Source organism: Hemicordylus capensis, chromosome 2, assembly GCF_027244095.1.
Source record: "Hemicordylus capensis ecotype Gifberg chromosome 2, rHemCap1.1.pri, whole genome shotgun sequence".
In the NCBI taxonomy this organism is placed as follows: Eukaryota; Metazoa; Chordata; class Lepidosauria; order Squamata; family Cordylidae; genus Hemicordylus; species Hemicordylus capensis.
This window is the reverse complement of record NC_069658.1, coordinates 392,402,567-392,422,940: the sequence shown is the minus strand read 5'-3', so window position 1 is coordinate 392,422,940 and position 20,374 is coordinate 392,402,567. Positions and strand designations below refer to the sequence as shown.

General features: G+C 44.0%; 1 protein-coding gene across 21 annotated transcripts in view; it reads right to left on the bottom strand.

Annotated features, from left to right (window-relative positions):
* Window positions 1-320: 320 nt before the first annotated feature.
* EXOC7 (exocyst complex component 7) overlaps window positions 321-20,374 on the bottom strand; it is an 83,962-nt gene continuing 63,908 nt past the window's right edge. For 16 of the 21 annotated variants that reach the window (XM_053295242.1, XM_053295245.1, XM_053295244.1 and 13 more), the window contains 8 exons: window positions 16,592-16,630; window positions 13,601-13,666; window positions 11,623-11,743; window positions 2,996-3,091; window positions 1,936-1,999; window positions 1,204-1,245; window positions 954-1,087; window positions 321-538 (listed from right to left, as the gene is read on the bottom strand). In XM_053295242.1, coding sequence (XP_053151217.1) covers window positions 436-538; window positions 954-1,087; window positions 1,204-1,245; window positions 1,936-1,999; window positions 2,996-3,091; window positions 11,623-11,743; window positions 13,601-13,666; window positions 16,592-16,630 — 665 coding nt within the window. In that variant the 3' untranslated portion in view covers window positions 321-435. The remainder of the gene's footprint in view (window positions 539-953; window positions 1,088-1,203; window positions 1,246-1,935; window positions 2,000-2,995; window positions 3,092-11,622; window positions 11,744-13,600; window positions 13,667-16,591; window positions 16,631-20,374) is intronic. The other 5 variants (XM_053295246.1, XM_053295247.1, XM_053295264.1 and 2 more) reach the window with 1 other exon arrangement.

Below are 20,374 nucleotides of genomic sequence, written 5' to 3'. Positions count from 1 at the left end.
CATTTTCTCAGTTTACCTTTCTGTGGTCTTAAATAACTTCAATTTAATTTGGGTGTCCAAAAGAAGAGTACTGCCACCATGAGGTTAGAAACTTTTTAAAAACAGAAAGATGGGGTTTTAAGCCCACACAAGGATGCCAGAAATTGTGCCTTAGAAGAGATATAGCTTGCTCTGTGCCACATATTCTGTTTGTGTGTAGACTGTACTGAAAGCTTTAATCCTGATACAGGAATTTTTCTACCAATCTTTATAAGAGAGACAGACACACACAACCTGGGGAGATTCCAGGTGTCACCTATGAACTTTAAGTAAGTCAGACAAGCAATACATCATGTTTTAATCAGTTAATAAATGTGATAAATACAAGCATAACTCATGGCCTTCACAAGGTGCTGGTGAGGAGACGAGGAAAGCACTGGCACTGAGACAGGAAGATCATGCTGATGTGTCAAACAGCTTCTCAATCATCTCACCCACCTGCTCAACTCTGTATTTTATGTACTTCTCTGGGTTCTTGGTAAAGGGCACATTGCCATACCTGTCAAGGCAAAAGGGGGAAAAATCCTGTGTGACAAGCTCAGAAGTTGTAAAGAGGGAGACTTCCCACTCTACAGATCTCCTCCCCTCCTTTACCAGTGGCCAGCAAAACGGTACAGTGAATTTAATTCAGTCACCATCTGCCCAAGTGCTACAAGCAGTTGTAAATCTGCTATATGGCAGGGCTGAAGAGAAAGGCTCTATGTTTATCACACATGCTGGGAGATTCCTGTGATGCTGGTTAATCTCTGTGTGGAACTCTGGCTCTTTGATCCACCCAAGGACAGCTAATATGTTACACATACAATGGGGATGGCATTTGCAGACAGCAGGAATGCGAGAAGACATCCCGCAAAGCCTTGCTTGCCTGACAGAACAGGATGAATAGAAGTCACTGCAGGAAGAGTAGTAGTCACCTGTTTAGGAAGGCAGCGTAGGTCTCTTGCACAATAGTTTTCTGGGCTTGCCGGATTTTGTCCCTCTGCTCTGTATCAGGGATGGCCCAAGCCTTCTGGATTTTACAGAGCTCCTCCAGGCCATCATTAAAGCCCTTTCCCACAGAGAAGATGATGTTAAGCACAGATCTGTATCTGAATATCACATGGCAACAAAATGGGCACACAGCTAACAGCAAGATTATTTGCCTGGTTTTCAATAGCTAATTACCTTAAAGCGTTCCTTGATCATCTGTCTCTCCTTGTCTTTAAGCTGTGGAAGGTTAAGAAATGATGTTTGATTTTTTTTCCTCTCCCTCTCAGACTAATTGCCAGTGCTGCTTTCTTTGCTATTTGGGAGCAGCTCGACCAGTGCTGAACCCCACACTTTCCTAGAAAGCCTATACAGGTCCTTTACTGTAGACAACAGAACTTCGAAACAAAGTGTGTAATACTTTTGGTCAGCCATAAAGGCATGTGATATACTAGCTTTCCACATTTTTGCTTAGCCTTAGTACAAACAGGAGTCCCGAAGGGTTTCTACCAAGCCTTATTTCCCTCTGCAGCACCATCATCGTCAAAGAGAAGTGCAAAAACAAAGCAAAATGGTCTGCGAGCTTCATGGACCAGCAGGAACCATGGTGGGTTAGACTGAAGTATCCTGCATGAGTCCTATGAAGTCCAGATGTCCTAGACTTCCTTAAGAAACTGCAGAAAGAAACCGTTCTCCTTACAGCAGTGTACTACAGAATGTTTTTTGCAGAGATTCCCATGCTCAAAGAAGATATTATCAGCAATAATTTCTGTAGCATTTTTGTGTACTTGACACTTTATAATACTTTCTTCATATATTAAGTAAATTCTTAATTTGCAAAACCTCTAATCAGAGTTTTAACAAAAACTGTATAGAGGTCAGAGCTATTTTCAATCTTCCAGCAATGAGCTACATTTCAAGAATTCTCACCTTGACACCAGGTTGGAAGACAGGCAAGTTTTTTTCCAAGATGTAATCTGATACTTTTAACCAGCTGCAATAAACATCAAAGGGAAGCACTGTGGATTTGATCTCCATAAATAAAATAAATGCAAATAAGAAATAGTTATGGTGTAGGTTCCAGTATCAGACCAAAATCCAAAATGGTCACAGATCCATTTCAGCATGTTTTGCTTCAAACTATGTGCATACCCAGGCACAGATCAAAGTATGCCTTTGAGCAGTTCTTATTGCTTGTCCATTCCCTACATATGGCAGACTTAAGACAGAAGCTTAAAAAGGAGAGAGGCTGGCGTTTGTCATCTCAGTTCCCTGAAACTACCTGCAACTTGGGAGAGGACTGCTCCTGTGTGCCAACTTCTGTTTGCAATTCAGGATTTGCATGCAAATCCAATGGCTGCTCTCCAAACTTGCTTATTAAGCAAATGGGAGATCTCACTGTATGATGATTTATTTGATCCCTGCTAACTGGGCAAAGAGGCACCTTTTAAGTGGTGGTTAAAAGGTTATTTTACATTTAGCAGAGAGACAGCAATTGCTCCTATTCATCCCAGCATCGTAGTGGCTGTTGCTTGCGTCTCCCTTGTGCTTCTTTTCAGATTAAGAGTCCCTTTGGGACAAAGAAGCACCTTTTTATTTTTTATGCTAGGCAAACTACTCTGAGTGCTTTTTTTTTTTTGGTTGAAAAGCAATTCTATTAACCGTAGAATAAAATACCCAGGTGCCACCAGGTCTCAGATTGGTTTCTCTTTTCACCAGCAGACTTCATTCCCTAATGAATAAATATAATAGGCAATGATAGTACTGGGCTCTGGCTCAAATGAAAGCTGCAGGAACAGAATTTGCTGTCTATTCCAAAACATGAAGATCCAGCTCCAGGTCAATCGCTTTGTTGGAATAGCATTTTGAAAGAGACAACTTGCCCTCTCCTGATTCATAATGTCTTGCTGTAAACCTTCTTCCTTTGGGCATTAAACTTGGATTATAGTGTTGAACTCTTGGGGTAAATGCCCAGGTAGATTTTTCTGACCTGCGCTGATACGTCAGGATCTGCTGCTCAATGTGTTCCCTGTAAGACCTTTCTGCTGTCTTCTGCGTCACAGCCACCAACTGGATCAGTTCAGACCTAAGAGAAAGAAGGAAAGGAACACTAAATGATCAATGAGCCCACAAAGCAGCAGCACCCACCTGCCTACAGGGCACGAGGGAATTTCAATTTGCTCACTGCAGCTGCTTGGTCTTTCTATAGTTTTAGCCCAAAACAGGGGTTCAACAAATCCAAACCTTATCCTCACTTGTCTTCACCTGGCCAAGGCTGAAGGGGGACATCAGGGGACTTGACCTTGACATCATGCTGAGTTTCAGAGCTCTGAGGTGCAGCACAACTTCTGAGGAGGAAAGTCTCCCCTGCTCCCCAGGTCTAAGCTGCAGGAGGTTGGGCTCATTCCTGATTTGCTGAACTTCAGAAAAGTTCAGTTCCAATTCTCTCCAAGGCTTGATACAAGGCCAGGGAAATCCCCACTCTTCTAAAGAAAGGCAGAGGAGCTACCAGGCCTTGCACTGACTTGTGTGTTAACAAGGTTAACACACACCAAGGAGTCTCACTGCTTTCTTAACCTATCCAAAAACAGTGCACAGTTTGGGTGATCCTCTGCCCCTTTCCCAGGCTTGGGAGAACTTGCCAGGATTCTTCTTCTTTTTTTATGTTCTTGCCAGTAGAAAGCAGTTATGTGCACCCCTGTTGTGAAAACCAATTAAACCTAACTGTAGTACTGAACTAGACAGATGTATAGGGTATTATAGGATTCGTTTCAGTCTGCTGTTTCAATAGTAGCCTATTATTGGTGAGGAACAAATCGACTTAGCTACACCCTCTGACACAAACAAAAGATTTCTCCCATTTCCCCCCACCCCCAATAGAGTTTACTGATCATGAAGATAACATGTAGAATGGTTTTGAAATACTGAAGAATGTTTCTTTAACTTTATGTGAAGAATGAGCTTGCCTGCATGCTTGGGGGTAACTCAGGAGTCATCAAACTATGCAACTGTTGCTTCTGGGTAGATGAAAAAAGGGAATGGAAACAGAATTTTCAAAAAGGAACATTTGGTTACTTACAGTGAAGGCTTCTTCTTGCTGCTGGAACAGAGGATATCTCCTGTGGATTATCCTTTCCACTTGCTCCAGAGGCAGGGACTATGCTAATCAACTGAAAGCTTTAAGAGCCTGGGAAGGATAGACCAACCCATGAAAAAACTGTGTCCTCAGTAGTCTGGGTTAGCTGACAGGGTGGGTTGAGATGTCCTCCATTCCAGCAGCAAGAAGAAGCCTTCACAGTAAGTAACCAATGCTCCTTTCTCTGCTGCTGGGGGAGAACATCTCCTGTGGGATTTGCCACAGCTTAAGAAACCTGGGTGCAGTGTCCCAGACTACTGAGGAGGAAGAGCCTGCTGTAATATCCTTCCACCAAAGGATGCGCTGACAGATCTGAAAAAACCTAACTTGTAATGTTTTATGAGGGCCTTACAGATGCCTTACAGATTTCCAAAATGGGAGCGTTGGTAGAAAACGCTGTCAACATTGCTGCTGCTTTGGTGGAATGTGCAGTAACATTGGATGGCAATCTCACAAACTGTGTTTCATAGGCTAAGGCATGCTTTGATCCACCTGGCTATGGTGGCTGCTGAAACCTTCTAACCCATGGAGGTGGACAGGTATGACACAAACAGTGAATCCGTGGAACATCTAGTTTGTGCCAGGCCTTCTCCAAGTGGTGGACTGAATTAGGGCAAAATGAAGGCAATATGATGTCCTGTAAACAATGGAAGACAGACAAAACTTTGGGGACAAAGGAGGGGTCTGGAATGAGTCGAACTGAATCCTGAGCAAAAACACGTTTTATAACATACAAGGCCTGTAATTCCAATACTCTCCGAGCAGATGTGATAGTGATTAAGAAGGCTAATTTAAAGGACAGCAATCTCAGGGGAATTGAACGTATAGGTTCAAACGGAAGAGCCTGTAATGCTTTTAGCACCTTATGCAGATTCCAAGTTGGATACTGATGCATAGTAGGTGGAGAGAGGAGAGTGGCCCCTCTGAGGAATTTCTTGAGATGAGAATGGTTGGATAGGTCCTTTTTGTTTTGTATGGATAGCACACTAGTTAAAGCCACTGCTTGCCTTTTTAGGGTATTGCCTTTCAGTCCCTTGTCTTGCTCTTCCTGGAGGAAGGCCAAGAGCCCTCTGATCCCACATTAATGCTTTTGAATTTGATGTTTAGTGCACCAATGCAAGAAGGCTCTCCAGGTGTATTGATAGATATGATTTGTGGACTGCCACTGTGATGCTAAAATGGTGTTTAGCACCTTAGGTGAATAACTGTGGAGACCCAAAAGGTTCCGCTCAGTCTCCAGATGGCTAATTTTAATCAAGCTGGGTTGTGGTGTAGGATAGAAGCTTGTTGAATAAGGGCTGGAATTATTGGTACAAGCCAGGGGTCCTCTATGGCTAAGTGCAGAATCTCTGGAAACCAGAACCACCTGGGTCTATCTATAAAGAGCTACGAGAATCACTTCCGCTCTGCCCAGATATACCTTGTGTAGAAACTGACTTATCACTGGTACCGCAAAAATGAAAATGCTCAGACAAGTGGCCCCCACTATGGAAGGATACGAGTCAGGACTGTTACTTAGGTGCCTTGCTCTGGTGGGTGAAGGAGGGGCAGTTCGGGATCCTTGTTTAAGGGTATGGCTTTCTGTTCCAGTAGGGCCTTTGTTGTTTATTGTCCTTGTCCCTGGACCTATAAGAGGTTCTGAAGGGACAAAAGGTCTCCTGTCCTCCCCACCACCATTTCAATTAATACCTCTTTGAGAGCTTATTCCCCAAATAACCAGGTATATGACACCGAAGCCAGACTGGATCTGGATGTGGCATCTACCTGCCAGTGCTTTCGCCATGAAGTCCTCTGTACCACCACTGATGTGGAGATGGCGCATGCAGAAAAATGGATAGAATCAAGGGTTGCATCAGCTATAAAACCTTGTGCTTTCTGGATTTTCAGTAGGGTTTGTTTCAGTCTAGTTGGGTCAGTAGGTGGGTTCTGTAGTTCATCCACTCACAGGAGAGATGTTCTAGCTATGACAGAGGCTGTGGCAGATAACTGAATAGTAAGGGAGGAAGAGTCATGTGTGCTCCAGAGGGGTGCCTCAATCTTTTTGTCAGAAACATCTCTAAAGGAGTTGTCCCCATCCTTAGGGGGCACTGTGCCTGACAGCAGTGTCACCACTGGAGCATCTGTGGGAGGAACTTTTAGGAGTTCCATGGGTTTGGGTTGTACAGAATAAAATTTGGTGGCTGTTGGGCTAGGCTTTTTGTTTGAAGCTGAGGCTGACTATTTTTGTTTCACTGTGTCTACGAAGAACTCCAGGGAGGAGGCATTACTGTTCCTGGATTTCAGTTTTGGGAAAATCAGTGCTCCTTTTGGAGAAGGCTGTTTCTCTTAGGCTGGATGTAGCTGTGCACCCAAGGTGGAAATGGCCTTAACAGATGGGTAAAATCCTCTGAGAATGCGGATGATCTGTAAGCTCTAGTAATGAAAGTAAAGGAGCACAGTGAAAAGACGGAACTATGACTAAATGTAAAGAAGACTAAACTGATGACAATGGGTACAGCAACCAGCCTCAGAACTGATAATGAAGACATTGAAATGGTGGATAGCTTCTCCCTTTTAGGATCGACTGTCAACAGTAAAGGATCTAGCAGTCAAAAAATATGCCGCAGACAAGCACTTGGTAGGGTTGCAATGAAGGCCTTGGAAAGGATATTTAGATGCCATGATGTCTCTATACAAAGATTAGAATTTTTCGGACCATGGTTTTTCCCGTGACACTCTATGGATGTGAAAGCTGGACTCTGAAGAAGCAAGATAGAAAAAGTATTGATGCTTTTGAACTTTGGTGCTGGAGAAGACTTTTGAGGATACTAGAGATAGCCAGGAAAACAAGCAAATGGATCATAGAACAAATCAATCCAGAATCTTCCCTCGAGGCGCAAATGACCAGGCTCAAACTATCATACTTCGGACACATTATGTGAAAACCCAGCTCCTCAAGAAGTCCATAATGCTGGGGAAAGTTGAAGGAAAGAGAAGAAGAGGACAACCAGCAGCAAGGTGGATGGACTCGATTACGACAGCAATGAATGCACTGCCGAGAGACCTTAAAGGCCAAGTTGAAGATGGATCATCCTGGAGAGAATCTATGTGGTTGCTAAGAGTCGACACCGACTTGATGGCACTTAATCAAATCAAACCAAAATCCTCTGAAGGAAATAACCTCTGGGAGGTAGCAAATGATCATCATTTTGGTCATCAGACCATTCCCCATCCTCTTTAGAGTCCTGCTCTGCATCAGAACCTCCTAATGGAGAGTGAGGGTAGGATGTATGCCCAGGGTGATGCCCAGGGAGTTACATTCTGGGCTTAGGCTCCCTGGATTCAGGGCCCTCTGGTACATTTGGGTGGGGATTAGGAGAATCATAGTTAGATAATTCAGAATGTCACTGAAAGCCATGTAGAATGCATTACCTTTGCCACCAAGATACATTGCCAGACCCTATACAATTTAGATTGGGCTTCCAGGTTAGAAAGGTGCCTTCTGGACAGAAGTGAACATACTGTGAAGGAAGAACAGCCAACTGCCTCTGGTGGCTTATTATGGGTGTTTCTAGATAGCAGCAAAAAGCACTGTAAAAGTGCTTTTGCAAGCACGATTGTACTCACTTCCACCAGTGTTCCCTCTATCTGGGATTCCCATGTGTTGTTGACTACAACTCCCATAATCCCCAAGCAAAAGCCATTGCAGCTGGGGATTCTGGGAGTTGTAGTCAACAACATTTGGGAAACCCTGTTGTTGTTGTTGTTAATTCGATTTCTATACTGCCCTTCCAAAAATGGCCCAGGGCAGTTTACAAAGAGAAATAATAAATAAATAAGATGGATCCCTGTCCCCAAAGGGCTCACAATCTAAAAAGAAACACAAGATAGACACCAGCAACAGTCACTGGAGGTACTGTGCTGGGGGTAGAGAGGGCCAGTTACTCTCCCCCTGCTAAATAAACAGAATCACCATGTTCAAAGGTGCCTCTTTGTTAAGTTAGCAGGGGTTAGAGGGAACACTGCTTAGAATGTTTAATTTTTCACTTGGATCTTTTGAAGATCAGGCTAGAGGAAGAAGATGAAGAGGAAGAAGACTCCCCCCTCCTTCTGTGTTTATGCTTCCCCTCTTTGGAGGACCTCTTCTGCTTTAATGAATGGGAGAGCATATTTTGAAACTATGTCTGCCAGACAAGAGGGACCTCATTATTTAGGTCTGGTTGAGGAAGGCAATTTACATCAGGTGGTAGGGGACCCGTTAGATTGCTCCCAGCTGGGACTGGGGGTGCTGACTGGGTCAAATCTATGGGAAAACTCTCAAGCAGATTGCCAGATGGCCCTGGTCCCACTGGTTCTGACGGTCTTTTGGGAGCAATGTCCTTGTCTGGTGTGGAAGCTGCCGTAATGCGGGAGCTGGCTCTGGTGACCATTGCCTTGTTGCAGCCTCCTTTGTTCAGGGTGGTGGGATGTGATGGTCGCAAGCCGCTCCGGCTCTGATCATCCCCTGGATGCTGGACCCTGCCTTCTCCTGGGGCTGGCGGCAGCCGCTACAGAACTTCCATTACCTGGCCTAGCTGTTGCAAATCTTGGCTTCTAAGCTCCGCTGGCCATTCCTGGCCCATGCCTGCTCCTCGCAAGACCAGACTGCAAGATAGAGGATGTTGAGGCTGCTGCTGAGAAGGGTGGGCCTGGGGGCGGGGTGAGGGTGAGTAGGCCTCGTTATGTTTGCAGTGTCTGCAGCCTCTGCTTGTCTCAGCCCTACTGGGATGGAAGCTGAAGTAAGCCCGCGGAGGCGATGGTTGAAGTGCCTGAGGACCGTCTCCTGGGTCCGGCCAATTGCGGGGGGGGGGGGGGGCGGGCAGCGTTGACGAGGACCTGATGGTGCTTGGCGCACCTGAGGACCATTTGGGCAGGAAATCAGAGTGGTCCCTACTTTTTGGAAGCAATCTGTTGTCCCTTTCTCTGCATCCTGTAGAGCAGGGATATCAAACTGTGGCCCTCCAGCTGTTTTTGGACTACAACTCCCATAATCCCCAGCCACAGTGGCCAATAGCCAGGGATGATGGGAGTTGTAGGCCAACATATGCAGAAGGGCCACAGTTTGACATCCCTGCTGTAGAGGGTTGAGGGAGAGACCAGGGATAGAAGGAAGGAGTGAATAGAAAAATAAAGGATTTTTTTTAAAAGGAGGAACAACAAAAAGAAGCAAGGTTAAACGGTACTAAGGTAAGAGATTGAAAGGAAATGAAAAAGAGAGGTAAAGGCCTTGGATAAGGATAAAAGAGAAGGCTGCCTCCAGGATGCAGGACTACAGAAACTGGGTTAGACTATTTATTTATTTATTTTTATTTATTTGATTTCTATACCACCCTTCCAAAAATGGCTCAGGGCAGTTTACACAGAGAAATAATAAATCAATCAGATGGACCCCTGTCCCCAAAGGGCTCACAATCTAAAAAGAAACATAAGATAAACACCAGCAACAGTCACTGGAAGTACTGTGCTATCCTTCCCAGGATCTTAAAGCTCTCAGTTAATTAACATAGTCCTGCCTCTGGAGCATGTGGGAAGAATAACCCACAGGATATGTCCTCCTCCAGCAGCAGAGAAGATATTGTAACCAAATCTTTGCATCGTCTCAAATGTAAGGCTCTGACTCTTACAGTTTGCAACTCTCTTTAGTTAGTGTTTAGTAAAAGTTGCAAGCAACCGCCCTGCAATGCTAAGACAGCTTTGCAGTGATTGGCTAAGCTCTGCCCCCCAGGGATGCATGTGTCCAAGAAAAATCTAACTCTTGAGGAGGAGGAGAGGAGGAGGAGGAGTCAGTCTGCCCACTGGAACCAGAACATGAAATCCTCATGAGAGCAATAAGGATCTGTTACATGAGGCTAGTTAGCTTTTATTATATTTTGCTTAGTTTGTGGTGCTGTATCCTTTCCTTCCCCCTACACCTAAAGGCGCAGCATGGAAATGACTTGACTAGCAAGCCAGAGGTTGCCGGTTCGAATCCCCGCTGATATGTTTCCCAGACTATGGGAAACACCTATACTGGGCAGCGGCAATATAGGAAGATGTTGAAAGGTATCATCTCACACTGTGCGGGAGATGGCAATGGTAAAGCCCTCCTGTATTCTTCCAAAGACAACCACAAGGTTCTCTGGTCGCCAGGAGTCGACACCGACTCGACAGTACACTTTACTTTTACCTTTTTCAAACACAGTCCCTTACCCTTATTTTAGGGACTGAATCAATCTTTCCCCATTGATAAACCACCTTCTGGTCTGTGTCTAGTGTGTCTAATCCCAAAATTCCCTACAGCCTAGCTGATGGGGATGTGCTACTGTCAAGAGGATGTAGCTCTGGGGCGAACCATTCTACTGCTGTCAGGAGGGCTGTGATAGTAACATCCAAGCGTGTGTGCACACTAGGCCCACACAAGATGCAACTTTCCATCCCAAGGCCACTCTAGGACCGAAGGAAAGCAAGAGGTAGTGGCACCAAGAATGTAAAAAAGAGGCATAATGGAAGAGTAGTTGTCTGGCTACATTTGGCACAGTGGAAGCAACAGGGGTTGGGGGCTGCTGCAGGAAGGAAATGCGGTAGCATTAAGGGGTAGGGCAGAGGTTCTCAAACCTGGGTCACCAGATGGTAGACTACAACTCCCATCAACCTTAGCCACAATGGACTTTAGCCATTGTGGCTGGGGATGATGGGAGCTGTAGTCCAACAACAACTGGGGATCCGTTTGAGAACCCCTGGAGTAGGGAGTTCATGGACAGAGAGAAAACTAGTGGTGCAGAGAAGTTGAGGTGTAAGTAATAGGTACATTGTCTGGTAGTTTTGACAAAATACAGGTTTGTGTATGGCTCCAGGTCTTAGGAACTTTGGATACCCTATAGCCAACTGCTAGATTAAGAAGATATCACATACCCCTGGCCCCACAGGGATGGATGTCTGAAATGTTTCACATTTCCCTGCAGTGTGTGATATTAATCAGTTTCCACTTAGACCAAAAGGGTTTGTCTGACCAAACATTTGCCCCGGATATAGCACACCACACTAGACAATCAGGAGATCTGTAAAGATTAACTGGTCTTGTTTTTATAATTATTTTCCTGAGGTGTTTTTTTTATTTTAGCACTCGGAACACACAAAGCAAGCGGCGAAAAAGAAAAAAAAACCATCTCTGGATGTACTGCAAAGTGCTCTCCAGAGCAAGAGCCTCACTGCTGAGAAGATGAAAGAGCCTGAGGCAATCAGAGCTGGCCTTCTTGGCAGCCTTTATTTTCCATTCCCTTACACAAGACACTGTTTACTGTCAGAATGACAGACTTCAAAGGGTCCTTATTGAAGGGGAGCAAAGCATAAGAAGATAAGATAAGCTGAAGTATAAATGCACTCAGCAGAGGAGTTAACAAAAGAAGCTCATGAGCACAAATCAAAGTTATACCAGCAGAAATTTGAGTTCTTCAGTATGCACCATGCAATACACATGTACTTACTTTTCAAGGGACTTGAGAATGTAATTGTAGTTGTTATGCAGGAAGATGGCACTTAAAGCTGGGTCCTCATAAACCTTGGATTTACTGAGAAGGTTTAGCTGCAAGTTGCCTAGAACTTTGCCTTAGTAAAAGGAATACATGAACAGAACAAAAAATGTCACTATAAAGATCTCCAGTGCTATACAGGTAAAAGAGCAAAGCATAGTTTATCTTTGTCAGCTACCGCATGATCACAAGGCTGTAAAGCCATCTTCCTGTGCCCCTACAATAATCAACTATTTGTCACTAACTGGTTAGTTTAATTTACATCAGCTTATATAGTACAAAGTCTTGAAGATGTTTTACTTGAGGATCCTGAAGGACAGTTCCTCAATGAGCTGCCCTAAGCAGTAGTGTACTGGAGGGGTGGGGTACAAATATTTTAAGTAAGTAAGTGGTGGCTTCTGCTAACTAACATTTCATTCAATTCAATTCAATTCAATTCATTAATTAAAATATTGCCACCCCACCCCTTCAGTACACTACTGCTCAGGGAGGCTCACAACATTAATAAAATAGATACAATGTAAAATAAAAGACTAATAAGTTAAACAAATTAAAAGACCAGGCTAAAACCACATCTAAAATTACTATTTCATTTTTAGAAGTCTCCAATTAGAAGTTATTAATAAAAAGCTAAAAGCTGAGAACTATAAAAACTACCAGATACAAGCAGCAGAAAAAGCATTTAAAAGCCTCTTTAAAAAGAAGTGATTTTAAAAAACAATTAACACACTGAGGAAGGCAACATGGCAAAGCTCTTCAGGGAGTGTGTTCCAAAGCCAAGGGGCCACAACTGAAAAGGTCCTGTTTAGTCCCCACCAACCGGATCCCTTAGTGGGATGAGCAGGGCCTGAGATTCTGAGAGGAGGGCCCTGGCAGGTTCATATGGATGAACACCACCCAACAGTCTTGACCCTTAGTATGGATCAAGATCAGCACCTTGAATCTAGCCTGGAAGTGGACTGGTAACCAATAAAGCCACTGCAGGATGGGTGTGACACTTATGAAATGACTTGCACCCACGGGCATCCTTGCAGCAGTGTTCTGGTCAAGCTGAAGCTTCCAAACCGTCTTCAAGGGCAGCCCCACATAGAGCGTTTTGCAGTAGTCCAATCTGGATGTTACCAAAGCATGAGTGACTGAGGTCAGGTCCAACTACTCCAAGTAGAGTCATAGCTGGCGTACCAGTTGTGGCTGGTAAAAAGCACCTCTGCACACCGTCACCACCTATGCTTCCAAGGACAGTGTCGGGTCCAGAAACACCCCCAGGCTGCAGACTTGTGTCTTTCGGGGTCCAAGACCAGATTTACTTCGCTACTCAGATGCTCAGTTTTACCAACCCAGAGCACTTCAGCCTTATTGGGATATTGTTAAAATGTTATCTTTAACATTTCTTCTTAGGTGCAAGAGGTTAATTCATACTTCAGGAAGAAGAGATGAATTGCTCAGGTTTAAGAACCAACAACTCATGAACCACTTAAGCTTATGAGCTCTTGATACTTAATGTGCTTATCAATCAACTAAAATGAGAGAGAGAGAGTCAAATTCAGGCTGAGATTTGCTCAGCTTTACAATAAACCACATTACAGAAAAACTACTATAAAATTACTGGATATGTTGAAATAATTTCATTTACCCAATTTAGGGCAACTAAAACGAGAGAGAGAGGGTCAAATTCAGGCTGAGATTTGCTCAGCTTTACAATAAACCACATTACAGAAAAACTACTATAAAATTACTGGATATGTTGAAATAATTTCATTTACCCAATTTAGGGCAAATGAAGGCTAATCTGATTGAAACGGACTTTCAGCTCACATTTACCTGCATTGTATTCCAGGAAACTGTTGTAGTGCTGGCAATGTCCCATTTCTAAACACCAACACAGAATGAGCAACTGTGAGAAGTAATAAATAAGTGAAGGAGAGTTACTCACAGATGTAGGTGCTAAGCAGCCGTCTGCTGAATTCAGAACTGTAGCTACTGGCTGAGGAGCTAGTTTCTGAAAGGGAATGAGCATTAATTAGGTACAATATGCCATTTGTCAATGGGACTATTTAAGCAAACTTGTTTCAAGTCTGATCTTGAACTTTCCAGTAGAGGAAAATAAACCCCTCTGCTTCTAGAGTCTAGACTTACCCTTGATAGTGTACAGCTTATGCTACCCTTATGAACTATTTCAGAGCAACCATAGCATTTTCAGAGACGCTGTTATACAGAAAATGAACAAATTAAAGACTTCACTATCCCCAATGTTTCAGTACCAGATAATCTCATCAGGCGAAAAGCAGTCATTCTTGTGATATTTTTGTGATACACAATTTATTTTTCCATATTAACGCAATGAATCACTTGACTTCAGTGACCATCACACAATACCTCTTAGGTTAGTAAAGGAATATAGCTACTTTTGTGAAGTAAATTACTTTAAGAACTTTTTGTTCTTAAACATTTTAAATAAGAATAGGAAACTTTGTCTTTGAAATGGTGTTACGCTTGATAGAAGCCATCGGATGGTTCAACTTAATTAGAAATGTGTGTTTTATATGTTTTGCTCTTCTTCCATGGTGGAGCTCAAGGCAGCATACATGCAGTTTCCAAGTGGCCCCTCATCCAGGCATTGGCCAGTCCGAGACCTGCTTAGCTTCAGCAAAGTGACTGCACCGTGTGCTCCCAGAACATACCCTTAAGATAACAAAACTACATATGAATTCTGGATGCTCTACTGAGGCCACAAGAAGAACAGAACAAGAATGTTGTTAACACACGGATCAGAATAAAGATATCTGCCTGTTTCACTGCAATTGTAGATAGCTTTGGCATGCAAGGTATTTCCAGGCCGGGTATTTTTTAGCTGGCTTATAAACTGGTGTTATCAGTGTGGCCTAAAGGAGCATATTGTTGGACCCTAGTTTGGTGGGGAATCAAAACACACTAGAGGCAAGTCCAGGTATGCCAAAACTAAGGCTTCTGGAGACCAGAAGGTAGCTCTTCCCATGCAGAGATTAGCAGCACACAATGCACCTAATCCTTGTGTTACAGAGGAAGCTGCCTTATACCGAGTCAGACCACTGGTTTATCTAGCTCAGTATTGTCTACACAAGGTTGCAGGCAGGAATCTCTCTCAGCCCTATCTTGGCGAAGCCAGAGAGAACTTGGAACCTAGATGATCTTCCCAGAGCAGTCCCATCCCCTAAGGGGAATCTCTTACAGTGCTCACACTTGTAGTCTCCCATTCAAATGCAAACCAGAGTGGACCCTGCCTAGCAAAGGGGACGAATCATGCTTGCTGCCACAAGACCAACTCTTCTGTTACTTTCTGTTACTACAATAAGAGGATGCAGCATTTTTGCCTGCTGCAAGCTACTTCCTTCAATACCATGCAAGACTATAGGTAAAACCAGTTGACCCAATTCAGCCAGAATCACTCATTTCTGGTCTGAAATGACTTTCTATACCTGTAAAGGTTAAGACAAAGGGTAAAGCATAGCACACAGAATTTCTATCCTCTTGCAACATACCCATCACATGCTGCGTGCCTGAGCACACACTGTGAGAAGAAGTAACAGGTTAAACATATAGGGGATAAGGATCCCAGGTAGGAGAAGAAAGTAGCTATGTAGTGATTTTAGCTATTATCTGTGCTCTGAAGAAGACCACGTGACTGCGGGTAGAAGGCAGCCCTTGTGGTATAGAAGGGAGCTCTGACTTTCCAGGAGCTAAGGCACAACTTATATATAGTTTTCTATAACAGAGTCTTAAAATTCCCTTGTTTATAGTCACATCTGGCAGTGAAAATATGCTGACTGATTCAAGTAAGTATGGGTGTTAAGAGGGCAATTTGAGAAGGCCTTCAATTGCAAAAGATATTCAAGTGTACACTGCCCTAAGTCTGTGGATTGGGCAGTATATTAAATCTTTCTAAAAAAGAAAAAATATGGACAGGCATGCTTTGGGAGGTGGGATTGATAACTTCCTCCTGGGAGGGAGCCACACACAGACCAGGTAATGCTTTGAATAATTAAGAATTATGGAGGATCAGTCATACTAGCAGCCTTTAGGAGCCATTTATTTATGCACTTCTGAAACAGAATTTGCAGTTTCAAACGAGCCCAAGAGATTTAGTTCAACATGCCTAACCTAGTTAGCAACAGACAAACAGGTTCCTCAAAACAGGCAGGAAAGTCTCTCTTGCTGGAAGTGTGGTTGTTAATAGACAAACTAATATTAGATTCAAATGCATGCAAGAAATCTCTGGCAGGCAGTTTTTGAAACAAAAACAGTGTCAAGAGGGGGCATTATTGGATGGAGAAGCCCCAGGGAAGGAGGGTACTTAAGCTAATCCTTTCCCCACCCACCATTTTTCCCACTGCAACTCCCTGCCAAGTTTCCCCCCACCCTCCAGACAACTGCATGTTTGCAGAAGAGCACACACAACTGGGAACCTCACAGAGAGGGGGAAAAACAGGTGTGGCTGAGGGTGAAATTTGGAATAGAAAATGTCAGTGATGAAAATATTACCCCCCTCACTTTCTCTGCCTACAAGGACAGCCCCCTCAAAGCTATTTTTTCTTAGCAAACCCAGCTGTTGGGACATTATTACATGCCTTTGTGTGTAATGGCTAGTTTGCCCCTAAGAGGTACAGGCGTGCTCTTTAGGAGCAGGAGCTGGCTAGTCTATTACCTAATCAAGAACCATGAAGAGCTTTATGCAGCTTTACCATCATTCAATATCCCTGAAAATAAACAGCTGTATTTACATACCACATACACATCACCCCAACACTCTACGTTCAGGAAATGTTCTGGTCCTTGAAACAGACTAGCTTTTACAGAGTACAGTTAGAACAAATTGAAATATATTACCAAGGCAAAAGAGGTAGTATTATATATCCATGTGGGTAGAACAAGCATTATTGTGGCTTACCTCTGGGATCTAAAGGAATATTGTATGTGTCCCCAAGAACTATAAAGTTTAAGGCATAGTTGAGAGAAAAGAGTAGAGAGAAAAAGAGAGAAAGAAATGCAAAGTGCAAAAAGAAAGGTTAGAGACAACCATACCTTCAAGAACAAAGCAGAAGATACCAACACACAGGTTTAGCAGACAGGAGCCACTCTGTTTTAGAGCATGATATGAAAGGAAAATGAGGAAGCCTCTGCTTGTAGTAGGGTGCTAAAACTGGCATTCTTACTAGCGACATTTTTTTAAAAACCCAGAGCTGTTGGTATTCACTGTACCATGCAGAAAGGAATCTGACCCTGACAAATTTCAGCGTTCACTTAAAAAAAAAAGTTTCTAGCCCCTCTGGAATCAGAAAAATCTTTGAAAATGTAGAAGCAGCAGCGAAAGCCTCAACGTCTTTCAGTGGGATGCATACAGTCCTCTACACAGCTCCTAGGACCATTTCAGTTGGTACTTTTCCCTACCCTTAGATTACATTCATGTAGGGAAAAATAGGTTGCTCACCTGTAACTTTTGATCATTTGGTGACTTGGCAGCATTCATAACTTTGGGCTCTGTGCCTGCACCATAGCCACCACAGAAGGATTCAATAGCTCCACAAAGTGTTTGAAGCCCCACCCTTCACGCACAGAGCATGCTCAGTCTCTTTGGGCAGCAAGCACCTCTTCTTTTCAGTTCCTGGACAGATGAAGTGCCTATGAAGCTTCCACAGGACATCAACGAAGCAGGTAAGTAAATCCAATTAGCAGGGTGGCAGGGTGGGTGTTATGAATGTTGCCAAGCCACCAAAGGATCAAAAGGTTACATGTGAGTAACCTGTTTATCTTTGTGATGGCTTAGTCAGAATTCCCAACATTGGGTGAGTAGCTGGCTCCCAAATAGTAGGAGGTGGGAAACTTAAAGAACTTTCTTTAGAACAAAATGCCCAAAACCAGCCTCAGCTGCAGAGTGGATGTCTAGGGTATAATGACATATAAAGGGTTGATCTGATGACCATGTAGCGGTCTTCTCGATGTCGGAGAGGTCAGACAGAAACGCCAGCCAGGTGAGCAGCTGAAGTTGCCAGTGATCTCGTAGAATGAGCCTGGATGTTAGAGGGTGGAGAAATTCCTTGTTTTTTGTAACAGAAGAGCATAGCCTGGACCAGCCATTCTGAAAGCCTTTGTCTGGAGACTGGCTTTCCCTTACTAGGACCCTCAAATGTGATAAACAGTTGTGTGTCCACCTAAAGCCTTTAATACATGCTAAATAATGCAACATCTCAATCTTAACATCCAACGAATGCAGTGAAAATTCAAGTGGCGTTAAAGTGGGTAGTACGATGTCTTGATTGATGTGAAAGTTTGAAACGATCTTGGGGAGAAAGGAAGGTTCTGTCTTTATCACCTTATTAGGATAGAAGACAGTATAGGGAATGTTGGTTCATAGCGCAGCAAACTCGCTGACTCTTTGAGCTGTTGTAATTGCAACAAGGAAAGCCACTTTGAATGTGAGTAGTTTAAGGGAGGCTGATGACAGAGGCTCAAAGGGGTCTTCAATTAATGTTAATTAATTAATGACAGCCTCCATGCTGTCATGTTCAAGGACCTGAGGCTGTGATGGAGGACTTGACCATTGCTCTGTAGGAGGAGATCGGGGCAGTGATGAAAACTGGGGTGGGATCCCTGGGAAAGATTAAAGGGAAGAGGAAACCAAGGCTGACTTAGCCACCAAGGGGTGAGTAGGATGCAGTCTGTTTTCTGTAGGGAGATCCTGCTGATCACCCTGGAGTGGAAACGGGGGGAAGATGTAAAAGAACTTGCCCGTCCAAGGGGTTTGGAAGGCATCTCCTAGCAACCCTTTGCCCACTGCAGCCCTTGAACAGTAGTTCAGGCATTTCCTGTTTTCTCTGTTGGTGAATAGATCCACTTGGGGAGTCCCCCACAGTTGGAAAAGAAAACTCAGAGCCTCTGAATGAAGCTCCCATTCGTGGGCAGGAATTGCGTGTCTGTCTGCGAGGATGTTGTCAACACTAGCTATATGTCGAGCGAGTGGATAAATGTCATGTAGTATGCACCAGTCCCATATCTGTATGGCCAAGTTGCACAGTGATCTGGAGATCATGCCCCCTTGGTGGTTCAAGTGGGCATCGCCTTAGTGTTGTCAAGTATGACTTACTGTCTTCTCTTAAAGGAGAGGTAGAAAGGATTTCAAGACCAAGAAGATTGCAATGAGCACCAGGAAAATGATGTGAAGGGAAGCTTGCTGGCAGTTTCAAAGGCCCCTGGCATGCAGGCCCTAGCAGTGAGTGCCCCAACCTATCAGTGAGGCATTTGTTGTGAGAGAGATTGGTCCATGTTCACATTAATTGACCAGGTCCACTGTAACAGAGAGTCTAGTACAGAGGCCAGTATCTCTAAGCATAGATCCCGGACAACAACACTGGGCCAGAATACAGAGAGTAGCCATATCTGTAGGCACCACATTCAAAGTCTGGCGTGGGGCACCGTGATCATACACAAGACCATGAGACCTAAAAAGCATTGGATGGACTGGGCCAACTGGAGTGGAATGCTGACACTATGTTGCAGATTGTCTGCTGTCTCTCTGAGAGGACAAAGGCCCACTTGAAGGAGGTGTCAAGAATCACCCCAATGTACTGCAGATCACGCTGCGGGGTCAGATTTGACTTTTTCCCAGTACAGCTCGATGCCTAATGCTTCCAGGACGGAGAGGAATTCTGCAACATGCGCCTGGAGAAGATCCCTGTTGTTGGACATGGATCTGCCACTTATTATTTATTATTATTATTTATTCGATTTCTATACCGCCCTACCAAAAATGGCTCAGGGCAGTTTACACAGAGAAAGAACAAACAAAACAAAACACTTGTCCAGAAACAGGAAGATGGAAACTCCCTGAGTTCTTAAGTGGGCGATGACCACACTCATATATTTTGTGAATACTCGTGGCGTGGCTGACTGGCCAAAGGGTAGAGCAACATAGTGGAACATCTGGTCCCCCACTGTGAAACAAAAATACTTGTGATGCCAAGGACAAATGGAAATGTGAAAATAGGCATTATTCAAGTCTAGGGTGATGAACCATTCCTCCCCAGTTAGAAGTGGAAGAAGTTGCTGAAGTGTGAGCATCTGAAATTTTCTCATGAGTACGAACTCATTCAGCAGACGGAGGTCCAATACGGCGTGAAAGCCACCATCTTTCTTTGGGACTTGAAAATATCAGAAATAAAACCCCACCCACTGGTGCTCAGCAGAGACTGGCTCTGTTGCTCCTTTGGATAGGATTTCTTGTACTTCCACTTACAGTGTAGGAGTTGCGGAGGTATATTTTACTTCAATAAAGGGAGGTAGGGACTAGAACTCGATGGAAATGATACTTAGCACCCAAGCAAAAGAGGTGGTAAGACGCCAGGGTGCTAAGTAGGGGGTGAGCTGGCTAACAGAAGGAGCGAGAGTAATAGGCAAGGCATTTAAGAAATCAAATACTCTGTTTTGAGGTGTCCTGGCACCTAGGCTTCTGATGTTGTTTCGCCTCCTGAGAAAAAGGCTTTATTTGATTTTGGGGGAAAGAGCTCCTGAAATCTCTGTGGTCAGAGTAGGGGTAGGAGGTTCTTGATCTGTCAGGCCTCCTAAATCTCTGACCAAAGGACCAAGGGGCTGACGAAGCAGTAGTAAATGTGTGTGCAGTAAATTTGGACGACTTCATCTTTTCCATTACATCGTCAGTTTCTTTGCTAAAAAGCCC